Source organism: Solanum pennellii, chromosome 1 (genome assembly GCF_001406875.1).
Source record: "Solanum pennellii chromosome 1, SPENNV200".
Taxonomy (NCBI): domain Eukaryota; kingdom Viridiplantae; phylum Streptophyta; class Magnoliopsida; order Solanales; family Solanaceae; genus Solanum; species Solanum pennellii.
Genome location: NC_028637.1, coordinates 10,243,943 through 10,257,051, shown reverse-complemented (window position 1 = coordinate 10,257,051; position 13,109 = coordinate 10,243,943). Strand labels below are relative to the sequence as shown.

General features: G+C 24.8%; 1 protein-coding gene across 1 annotated transcript in view; it reads right to left on the bottom strand.

The window, feature by feature from the left end:
* Window positions 1–11,346, bottom strand: part of LOC107008134 (aldehyde dehydrogenase family 3 member F1-like) — a 24,424-nt gene extending 13,078 nt beyond the window's left edge. The window contains exons 1-7 of the mRNA XM_015207057.1: window positions 11,101–11,346; window positions 8,470–8,538; window positions 8,083–8,179; window positions 4,306–4,512; window positions 2,355–2,479; window positions 1,671–1,775; window positions 1,369–1,541 (exon numbers count right to left, since the gene is read on the bottom strand). Coding sequence (XP_015062543.1) covers window positions 1,369–1,541; window positions 1,671–1,775; window positions 2,355–2,479; window positions 4,306–4,512; window positions 8,083–8,179; window positions 8,470–8,538; window positions 11,101–11,346 — 1,022 coding nt within the window. The remainder of the gene's footprint in view (window positions 1–1,368; window positions 1,542–1,670; window positions 1,776–2,354; window positions 2,480–4,305; window positions 4,513–8,082; window positions 8,180–8,469; window positions 8,539–11,100) is intronic.
* Between the last annotated feature and the right edge of the window lie 1,763 nt (window positions 11,347–13,109).

Below are 13,109 nucleotides of genomic sequence, written 5' to 3'. Positions count from 1 at the left end.
TTGTTGAGGATATGTAATTTGTTGAAGTGTTGTTGTTGAGGATATGTAATTTGTCTAAGTGTTGTTGTTGAGCTACGTGCTATGTAAACTGTGAGTTGTTAGGTTGGGTTGATTTAAATGCATGTTGTAGTTGTGGAGGTTCGGTTGGGGGTGGTAGGAGTACCTGTATTTCATCCCCTTAGCTTGTGTTTAGACGTTTACTTGCTGAGTACCGTGTGGTTTGGTACTCACCCCTTGCTTCTACAAATTTTTGTAGGTTATGAGCCTGGATTTTTGTTGTACATGTCATTCTCTTCTTTTCCGAGGCTTCTTGGAGATTTGTCAGGTAGCTGTTTCCGTCGCAGCAGACTTTCTTCTCCTTAATTATGATCTTGTTCTATTCTAGAAACAAGTTCATTAGAGACTTGAGTTTTTCTTTTGAATCAATTGTAATACTTTAGAGGCTTGTACACGTGACAACCAGGTTTTGGGGTACTTTTAAGTAACTTATAAATTTTCCGCATTTTATTGTAATTTTAGGCTGACTTGTCTTGGTGGGATAAGACGAGTGCCATCACGCCCATTTTTGGGTCGTGACAATTGCTTTCCTCACTTATTAATAGTGTATTATGCATTATATTACTTCATCTCATTAATACTTAAATTTTATTATCAATATTAACATAAAATTGACCATGTAATTGCGTAATTTTTCATCAAATATATGGGTCTTTAATTTTTCCCTTTAAATAAGTTGGTCTTTAAGTTTTGTTTTTAAAAATTGAATTCATGAAATATTGTAATGTGTTATTTGCATAAATAAGTTGGTTTTTAAGTTTGTTTTTAAAATTAAATTCATGAAATATTGTAATGCGTTATTTGCAGAAATTCTTAAAGATATTTGACTAAAAATATTATTTTTATTACTTTGACTCATAAAATTATAAACATATATAGTGTAATAAAGCTATTTATCTTGAGAGACAACTATTAAAAATCAAACAATAAATTTTTTTTAAAAAAATTAAATGACCCAAACTTGACTTTAAACACTATCTAATTGATAGCTCTATGTGATTATATAGTATTTATAAGCATATATTTTTAGAAAATACTTTTCATTGATCAAACAATGTACTACATTTCCCAAAGATCATTTTATGACGAATGTGTTTTTTTTCCTCATATCTACACTTAAATGTAAAACTATAAACAATAACAACAATATATTTAGTATATACTCATAAAAGTGATATTTTGGTGAAGACAAAGTGGACGCAGATCTTATGGTCACTACTTTAGAGATAGAGATGTTAATTTCGGTAAACCTTTGATTCTTTAATGTAAAACTATATAAATTAAAATATCAAAAAAATTAAAGTTACTCACAAATTATCTTCATCGAATGATCCTCCGTATATAACTGAATTTTTTACCATTGGCTCATCTAAGAGATTCTTTAATCTCAAAAAATGATTTTTGTTAACTATCCTTGTAATTGAATGTGATTCTTTTGGATTTTCTCCAAGCATTTTCGGAATCCCAAGTTTAATCAACTTTACCTAGTGCAACATTGACAAGACAATTAATTATTAGTATTTGATGACAAACCAATATATATATTTATCAAAATTAGAATTCATGAAATTCTTTTTACTAAACAACGCAATCACATCAAATTCAATACGTACCAGTTCGTTGACAAACATCTTGTCGACGAGAATATAATCAATCCCAATACATGCTTGGCCAGCACAACTCCCAAATTTTCCAGAAAGAATTCTTTTCATTGCAATCTATGAGAAGTGAAAGAAATAAAAAACAGATATTTGATAAAATTAGTATAGGATAAATAAAATTATTTTTTTTAAAAAAAATTGATGTTAAAATGTTTGAAGCAAATCGTTTGCATTAAAGCGTTCAAATATAGTTAGAAATAAAGGAGATAACATGTTGGTTTAGTACTATTTTTATATTGGGGGCTTTTTTATTTTTTTTCTTGAAGTAAAATCGTAAAAAAGGTATTTTGTTGATGATTGGCAATAAGATTTCAGCAAAATATTTTGAATTTTCTTACCATGCTTTAAATTGTTAAAAATATGGTACTTTTATTTTTCCAATTTCTTTCTCACTTATTCAAATACATCTAAAACTTAAAAGTATTTTATGCATGGCATTTAGTTTTCCCTTTCTACTATCGACTCGCTAACATATTTTACTTTATCCGCCTTTCCTTTCCATTCGATCTGGCGCGATCACATATTGACACGTACATGATGCGACGATTAATATGTGTACTATTTTTATTTTTATTTTTAGAATATAAGGAAATTTAAATAAAATTGAAAATAGAGAGAAAAGAATGTTGAATTTACCTTTTTATCCCAAGAACTTGAGAGTGAATCAATGATAGCAGGGCATTTTCCCCCCAATTCAAGGGTCACTGGAGTCAAATGCTTGGCTGCAGCACCCATAACAATTTGAGCCACTTTTGGACTCCCTGTAAAATTTTTGAAAATATTTAAAATTAATTAATGTTATATAATTATTTGTAATAAAATAAACAAACTAATATAGTATTATTATTTATTTGTTACTTTTTTTACACATAACTGTTAACATATGTGGAGCCATAAAACAATCATACTCTAACAAGTTGGCCTATTAAATGACATAAAATAACCATAACTTATGATATTTACGTCTAGTAGCCCATGCTCTATGTATCAGGTTATAAAATTTTTGAATTTAGCAAACCAAATAAATCTTCCCCTAAAATAACATTAAATTTTCTATATGTATACATATAAAATGTATTAAAATAGCATAATACATAAATATGCCCTTTAACTTGACTTTAAATTACATTTAAGTCCTTCAATTTTAGGTGTGCACAAGTAAACACTTAAACTTGTATACAGTTCAACAAATAAACACACATTTCCTACATGTCATTTTTTGTCCTACGTGGTGTCCTATGTGTATTGTGTCACGTAGGACTCGTGTAACTATTTGTTCAAGTTTATACAAGTTTAAGTGTCTACTTGTACATAACCAAAATTGAATGACATAAATATGAAATCAGGTCAAGCTAAATAGTACGTTTATGTGTTATGCCTATTAAATTGATATCATTCATTCATATATATATATATATATATATAAATAGTACGTTTATGTGTTATGCCTATTAAATTGATATCATTCATTCATATATATATATATATATATATAAATAGTACGTTTATGTGTTATGCCTATTAAATTGATATCATTCATTCATATATATATATATATATATATAAATAGTACGTTTATGTGTTATGCCTATTAAATTGATATCATTCATTCATATATATATATATATATATATAAATAGTACGTTTATGTGTTATGCCTATTAAATTGATATCATTCATTCATATATATATATATATATATATAAATAGTACGTTTATGTGTTATGCCTATTAAATTGATATCATTCATTCATATATATATATATATATATATAAATAGTACGTTTATGTGTTATGCCTATTAAATTGATATCATTCATTCATATATATATATATATATANAATTGATATCAATTATATTCCATCAACAAAATTGTATCAATATTTATGTATATCAAAATTGAGATATAACCAAATTCAGTCTGACAATCAATCTGAAAATGAAGAGCATGTGATACTGATAAACAATAATTACTTCTACAAAATGTACAATTTTTATAACCAGTGATATGCAATCATCATTAAATAAAAATTCGACAACATTATTAAGGTGAATAAACTTGATGTAATTATTAGAAAACTCATGTATACGTAATTATATTATTTGTATCAATAAATTTACAAATGTCAGGTTATAAGATAACCACAGAAACATATGAGATCATCTAAAAGAAGTTTTGATTAAATTCATAAAATATTTAAACGATCTGTTATAGGTAAATAACTACAACATAGATGATTATTTTCAAGAAAAACTTGAAGGAATGTCTCAAAACATATCCAGACAAATAGTTAGGTAAATTCAACATTGTTATATAAAAAATGATATTTAATGGTACTTAATGAATGACAATAGCTTAATTGTTGTTAAATATGTATTTTTAACGGCAATTAACACTCTTTATATATGTCCCTAAAGCCCTTAGCGATATTGGATCTAATGACACTTAACTAATCAGATAAAAACTTTAATATTTTTTATTAATGTGTCTATTTATTACCGCTAAAGGTGTTTTTCTCGTAGTATAGTGTATCTTGTGCAAGACATATAAAAAGGAAAATAAATCTTGTAAATTTAAGTTCAAACCTGTAAAGAAAATCTTGTCCCATTTTTGTTGCAACAATTTGTCACCAACTGTATAATCACCTTCAATGACTTTAATAGCTTTGTTATCCAAATAATTGGGAATTATTTTGGCTAACACTGATGAAGATGCTGGAGCCTGATCTGAAGGTTTCAACAATACCACATTTCCAGCTGCTATTGCTCCAATTAGTGGTTCCAATGATAAACCTATATGTTCAATGGAAAAATATACGAACACATTAATTACTTAGGGTATGACTTATAGGCACGGACTCAATCGAATGGTCAACTACTTACTATTATTGTAAGAATTTAAATGAAATTCAAAAGATCATTTTTAGTGTGTAGTAGATTGGTCCGAGTGCATACTAGGTCAATCGAAAAGAAATTTCATCAATAAATTGAACGATAGCTAGATAAAGGATTCAGACTTAATTTGACTTCAGAAGCTAGCTTAAAGGGTGAATGATCAAGTCTTATAATGAGATTACTTATTTCATTAATCATCAATATAGAAATTTTTCGTTCTTTAACATCCCACGTTTTAAGGAAGGTGTTAATTGGGGATCTGGTGTGTGGGTAGTTTCTAATTTAGAGGTCTGATATTGTGTAAGATGGATTTTGCTCTGATACTATATAAACATCTGGGACGATATCTTGTTACTTTTTGTTTTTTTATCTCTCATCCGGCAACTGATTAATGTTTTGAGGCTCGACTATAAATTTAACATAATATAGAAATGTGTTTTTAAAATTAAATTTGTTTCAATTGACATCTATGAGTGTCTACTTATGCACATAAAAGTTAATTGACATAAATATCAACTAAAATCAAATTAAATGACATTATTAATATATTATGCCTATAAATTCACTTTACAAAACTCTTCCTACCAAAAAAGACTTCATATTCAATAATTCAAACCCAAACGATCTTCTGATTAAAAATAAATTACCTAACATCTCAATACATATATTTAATGGTATTTAATATACTTTCTTCATCTTATCTTAGCAGAAAAATTACTCATTGCGCTCATTTTTATTTGTTACTTTTGATATATAAAAAGACATTTTTTTTTAATGTTTTACCTTTAGTGTTAAATATTTATTTTTTAAATCATTTTTCAAGACATAATATTAAATATTATTCAATAAAAATTCTTTAATAAAAATAATTATATAAATAATTATTTTTAATAAGTGTCCCAAATCAAACAGTAACAAATAAAAATAAACAAATGAAGTATTTTATTATAACAATTAATGAATTATTATTATTATTATTATTATTATTATTATTATTATTATGGTGCAAATTACAAAGCATGACCTATAATATTTAGGAAAATCTTAATAATTTAGTTACCTAAAATTCTATTCTTTTTAGTGTGTGTTTTATTTACCACCTTATAATCTTCTCTAATACATAAAAATCTCTCTAAATTTGATGACAAATCTTACTTAAACACTTAAACTATAAAGGTGTTTAAATACCTCTCTTAACATCTTTCAAGTGAATTTAAATACACCCGAATAACTAGACCCTTTCTCTTTCTCTTCGGACTAGTCGCCTCAATCACCACTTGCCTCGCCTCTTTCTTTTCTTCTTCGAAGAACTTTGCAGCTTCTTTCTCTTTCTTTGAAACACCCCCATCCCAACCTCCATTTTCTTTTAAGCAGTAAAAGGGTGTGATGAACACGGAAAAGATAAAAAAAGTGAATAATTTATTTTTGCTTCTGAATTATTATTTATGGCAGAGTTTGAATTTGATGAACATGAAGCTTTTGTTGATGAAAAATCTACAATTTCTTCATCTCAAATTAAATTTTTATTCATTATTGTTTTGATAATGTCTTCAAAATTGAATATGTTTTTTGTGAAATTGTGAGAATAGATTTGAGATCTTCGATTAATGTGACTGAGTTTGTCCAATTGCAATTGTGACTGAGTTGTTGTTTTTTACCAATGGGGATTGTGAAAGTTGAGGAACAAGTGCTGATTTTTTTCTAAAATAAATTCTTACTAAAGTTGTGAATAAATAAAAAGAAAATAAAATAAAATTTAAATTTAAATAATGTACTATGTAGTAATGATGTGGCCATGACGGATCAATGACTTGGAGTGTGTGTATTGCACTTGTCGATGTGAGAGTAGTATTATAAATGTAGGATGATATTAAATCATTTGAAAAGAGATTGGGGTAAATAATTAACAATAAAGTGAAAACACTAAAATAAATTTTGCTGCCATATCCGTGAAAATTTTATGTGTTTTCATTAAATAAAAAAAAAGAGTATGATGGTATAACATTAATGATGAATTGATATTTTTGGTAGGATGACTTTTGGTGTGACATTAATAAAAACAATTTGGGTATTGAAGAAGGCAATACTCATCGTTTGGTGACACCTTATCGAGCATTAATTGATTGAATGTAACGGCAAGTGCGTGTAAGTTTCTTCCCCTCTGTATTACTTTTTCCGTCAAATAAGTCTATTATTGAATGGCGTAAATACATTAATGTAATTATTCATTATACTATTTTAAAATGTTTAAAAATATTTATTCACTTTAAAAAATTAATAAATAATTTTTAATTATCTTTATTGTTTTAGAATATTATATTTATTATATTTTAAAAGACTGATATAATAAAATTAATTTTTTATTTATAGTTTCAAAGTATGTAAAGTTAATAAATGTAATCACCTTAATTTACTACTCTTCATCCCATTTTAGGTGTTATTTTTTTTCTTTTTAATCTGTTTAAAAAGAAATAAACTTCCGGTAATTAAAAATAATTTAAATTTAATATCCTCAATTACCATTAATGAAATTATTTTCAATTATATAAATATCTAAAAACTATTTTAGACACAAAATTCAAAAAAGTCCTTTTGATCCTATTTTTAGACTGATATTAAAGAACATGTGAAGGGATGGGGTACTCCATTAATTTTTTGATGTCGCACCATAATTTATGATGTGATCTCTAGAAACGGACCTTTATTTAAGTATTATTAACTATTACTTGACCATTTCATATTAATTAAGTTTTTAAAATATTTTTTTTATTTTTTAAAATAATTAATATTTTCAATTTTCTTCTTTATCAATTATTAATTAATATTTAATTATTATAATTTGATAATAATTAATAAAGAAAAAAATAAAAAAATTATATTCAATTTATATCTTAATTTTCTTTTTAAAAATTTGATCTGTAAAACATCTCAATAATTTAATTAATATAAAATAAAGAGTGTGAATGATAAAATATCTCAATAATTTAACTAATATAAAATAAAGAGTGTAAATGATAAAACATCTCAATAATTTAATTAATATTAAATAGAAAAAATATCAATTATCCATTAGAGAACATTAAACACTGCTAATGTTTTCTTTTTTTTTATTTTGCTTTGATCATGAACTCCGCCATGTTTGACTGTGATGACTATCACAAAATTTGTAATTTTCTAACAAAGTCAGAAATTTCAAACTTAAATATAAAAAGAAAGCGCAAAATGGCTAGAAAATTTAAAAATTATAATATTTTTATTTTAAAATAAATTAATATTTTTTAGTCGTCATATTTTTCTTTTTTAAAATTTATTTAATTAATTTTAAAAATTACATTACTCGAATATTATAAATAAGAAAAATTAGATATCTAAAAATAATATAAAAATACAATAAATCATAATTTATTAATAAATAAAAATTTATCGTAAAATATTAATTCAAATTGCTATCATAAAATCAAAACTTACTAAAAGGAAAATTCCAAGAGGAAATGATGAGGACTAGACCAAGAGGCTCAGGAAGCAGCTCTGCTGAAGAAGGAAATGCAGCAATTGGCAATTTGGCCTGTCAAATTAATAACAACACTACTTTTAATTTGGACTACATTCAATGTATAAGAAGAGTTATTCTGGTGGGCGTTTGATCATATTTTATTATAAAAAATAAAATAAAGATATATTTTTATTTTTAGAGTGAAAAATAATATTTGAAAACTGTTATGTATTTGATTATGGATATAAATATAATTATATATTTTATGAATTTTAAATTTTTGAAAATTTTTAAATTGAATTTCAATATTTTATTGTAAAATATAATTTTTAAAATTCAATTATGAAAAAAAAAATCATTACCTTTTTGGGAGACATCCATTGTTTTAAACCATCCAGTGCATAATGGACAGATTTTACTAATGTTCCAACCTATAATTAATCACAATAGATACAATTCTTAGTTTTGATGGAATTGTTATATTTAATCACAATGATATAGTGACAAATAAAATTTTATAATTAAATAGTAAAAAATATTAATAATAATTCTATTTAATAACGAATTGTATGAAAATTCAGTTAACTAGAACTTACGTAACAACGAATTAGCTAAAATTACTGATAAATTTCGTAACTAATTTTTTATTAATCAAACAACAAAAATATAGCTAAGAGGTTGTTTTCTTGCATGATTGGACTCAGCTATGCTTTTAAAATAAATCTTGCCGAAATATTACATACTATTTACACAAAGAAGTAAAGTGTGCCAATGCCGGTTATTCTTAATAAGAGGTTTTGATTTGAATCATCATGGATATCGAGTATGAAATCGTCTTTGTTAAGAATATTTTATATTCTCTCAATATAGAATTTTTTTATATGAATTTGGATTTTAGATTTCATTTACTTCACGTTCTCCGTTCACTATTGTTTGTAGGATAAGATTATACACAACTTTTAAGAGAAATTAATATAAGGTATAGTTTGACTAATATAATTCTACTATTAATCATTATTAAAATGATTTCTACTTTTTTAAAGCTGTAAAAATTAACTTTTTATATATTAAAGTAATTTTGTAACTTTAAAAGCATCTTTTTTAACATTAAGGACAAAATTGAAAAAAAAATAACTAATTGTTTCTTGATTGTTTAAATTGACAATTAATTTCAAACAACTATTTTTAATACATCTGACAAACAATAATAAACAAAGAAGATAGATTTAAAACACTTAAAATCACATACACACAAAAAAAAGAAAAAAAAGTGGAAGGCACTTCCCAACTTAATACCACCAATCACAAGGTACTTGCTAAAGTTGAGGGCATTCAATTAGTTAGGTTGACACTTCATCTTCTGGGGCTAGAAGTTTCTTATAAATTCACCTAAATTCAATAATTTATATCAATTTGAATCTTGCTTAAGAAATTTACTAAAATGTTTATGAATGTTTAATTACAAAATCAATTATTAATATACTAATATTATAATAATCAATAAATTTCAATTCCTAAATTCTCTCCTAAAATCCTATTTACTAAAATGTTTATGAATATTTAATTACAAAATCAATTATTAATATTATAATAATCAATAAATTTCAATTCCTAAATTCTCTCCTAAAATCCTAATTAACCCCCACCTAAATATTTCAACATTAATGAAATCATGTTTAGAATAGGGCCAAATGGCAAAGCTTAACTATACATGGAAAACTTGAGTGCATAATATATGAGAAAAGGGGTCCATTTCAACTTTTTCTTATATCATTTAATATATGCTCATGAAATTTATTTTTACTGTATGCCTATAACAACCATCATTAAATAAATAAAAGCATTCCACTACATTTAAAAAAAAAAAAAAAAGACAGCGCGATAAATACCCTTTATATATAGTCAATGAATATTGCCGCAGCTTCTTTTACCCATTTCCTCCTAAATTTTATAATGTACTTATTTAAAATATTATCACAAAATGATGGAGTTTCATACATAATATTATTTATCGAATAAATAAATAAATCATTGTATATTATATGTGACAAATTAGTGTCATAATCGAAATATAAAAAAATGAGGCACATATTTCTAGCAACATAAAACTTTTACTCAAAATAATGGACTTTCGTGTGTGTGTATATATATATATATATATATATATATGCATTTATTTTTTATTGTTTATTTAGATGTATTTGATATTTATTCGAATTGTATAGATTCAAAATGAGTTGATTTCCTCACTTTGAGATAGATTACATAAATGATAAGATATAAACTTATCAAAATTCAAATAGAACTTGATCATACCAGAAAATTCATATAGTTCTAATTATAATAAACTCATTATATACTTGATCTTAATTAATATTCAATGCTCATTAAATTGATCAGTTTTATGGTTATTTTCATTGAGTTATTACACTATTAATGTTTGTTGAAACTTTCTTCATATTAATATGTTATATATGAATGAATGAACGAATGAATAGACATTGATGTTGATGGTTTATGTTAAAAAAATAAGTAAGACACTAAAAGGATAATTTTGGAATATCATAAATATTATTAATTATTTTGCAAAATAAGTCAATAGCAAAATAATAAAATTAAAACTTTTTTATAAAGAAATTAAAATATAAGAGTAGATGAACGTAATATTACAAACCACCAGGAAAATTAGAATTTATGAAGGTAAATTTCAAATTATTTTTCCTAAAAGAAAAGATACTTGTATTTAGTTCCTTCTTGATTGCAATATGTTGTTGATAAAAACTTTAACAAGATTGTTACATACCATCCAATATCACCATAGGAAAATAAAAAAATTATTCACGAACAAATTTTGTAGCTAAATAATAAATCTATTTAGCGATAAAATAACAAATTATATAAATATTCAATTAGTCAAGAGTAATTCAACGACGAACTATGTGAAAATTCAAACATCAAAAAAGCTATTTATCGATGAATGAACTAGGAATTACCTCATCTCTATAAGCCTCAACTTTGTGTTTTCCCAAGTCTTGTTTGAGAGCTTTGAATATATCATCTTCTTTCTCTTCAAGAAGTTTTAACAAATTTTTTAATTGTGACCTTCTCCATGATTCTTCTTTTGTTTTCCCAGACTTAAAAGTCTCTTTTAAGACTTCTAATTCTTTCTCACACTCCAACATTATTTGGGGGGTGGTGGGGTGAGAATTACACAACTTTGTCATTGTGGTAGTACTCATGATATTTATTTTTCTTTAGTTATTTTCCATTGATTGGTATTTATACTTGCTAACTTAATTAGATAGACCCTTCTAGTCTTAAATTAGAAAATAAATGGACATGTGGACCTTTTTTTAATTTTTTTTATTATTTCTCACTTAAATATTAGTCATGTGAAATGTTGGTCACTATCAAAAACAAAGATTTTTCCTAATGAAAATTTATGATATAAATCATGATTTGGGTTTTTTTCCGTTTATACTCTATCACGCTGTAGCTTTTTGAAAAAAATGCATGCTAAGGGAAACAAATTATCATTTGAAATAGTGGAAAATTCCATAATTTTATATAGTAGAACGTTATTCTTTTCCATCTCAGTTTATGTGATATAATTTGATATAATACGAAATATATGAAATAAAAGGAAATTGAATTTTTTTGTTTAAACTAAGTCTTACATGTTTATGTGTCTATAAATTGTTTCATTAAGATTAAAAGATAGGACAAATATTTCAAAATTAAGTTATATTTAAATATAAAAATATCTTTTTACATTGATAGTAATTCGAATAGAGAGAATACTCTTTTATTCGTCAACAATTCAATTAAAATACCCTGGGAATAATTAGTCAAAATTTTTAAGTGAGAGATACAATAATAAAATAGTATTGTTTTTAATAGTGGGTCAAATTATAATATTCCGAACTTCTTATGATTTCCAATTTGTTCATATTATTGTGAGTTCCAATTTTTCCAGAACTCCACAATTATGTTCATGTTGGTTTCAATAACTATTCCAAACTTCTTTTGATTTCTCCTTTTTTTTTTTTTTAATTTCTCTTATTTTACACTAAAGAATAAAAAAATAAAAAAAAATAAGAAATTTAAATAATAATAATAATCAAAGAAGTTAAAAATAATCATATGTGAAATTGATTAAAAATGTAATTTTATAAAATATTAAATATCAAAAAAAAAAATTAAAAATAATTTTATCACCTTTATAACAATAGATGAGATACGTAAAAATAAGAAATATACGTGTGCTAATTTCTTAATAATAAAAATATATATGAACCATTTTTTTAATGAAGAATAAACCAGAAACCTTTTGCCTTTTAAAAAGGAAAAGAAAAAAGGGAAAATGGTCTAATATATTTCTCAGCTCTGCTATTTGGAGCTGATATATTCCTCATTATAAAAGTGGCTCATATATGTCCTTATCGTTATACAAACCGCTCACATATAACCCCGCCGTTACAAAATGAGCTCACATGTATCTTTCATTTAACGGAAGTTAAAAAATTAGTTTTAAATTTGTATTTTAATTTTAATTTTAAAAAAAGAATATTTAGGGATAGATATGATTCTTCTATTAAAGTTCAAGGTATATTTAAATTTTTTTTATACATAAATTATTTTTGACTTCTTTTATTATAATTATTTGAGTTTCTTATTCTTATTTTTTTTCTTTCATTCCTTGATTTAAAGAAACTTTAACTATTTTTTTTGTCTATTGGGGTTTCACGGTTAATAAACTCTTGTTTAGAAAAAAAAATGGATGCGAAACCTTACCACAGGCGACCAGCGAGAGGGAGAAAAATCATAGCCATTGTTCAGGTAAAGATATGAGATATTCGTTCTTTTCAATTCTATATATAGTAATATATTGTCGGAGTGCTTGGGATTATGTTATTATTTTATGCTATATTGATAATGGGTGATAAGAAATAATGGGTAAGTTGGTGATGATTACTAAATTATATTACATTGTTAGCAATTG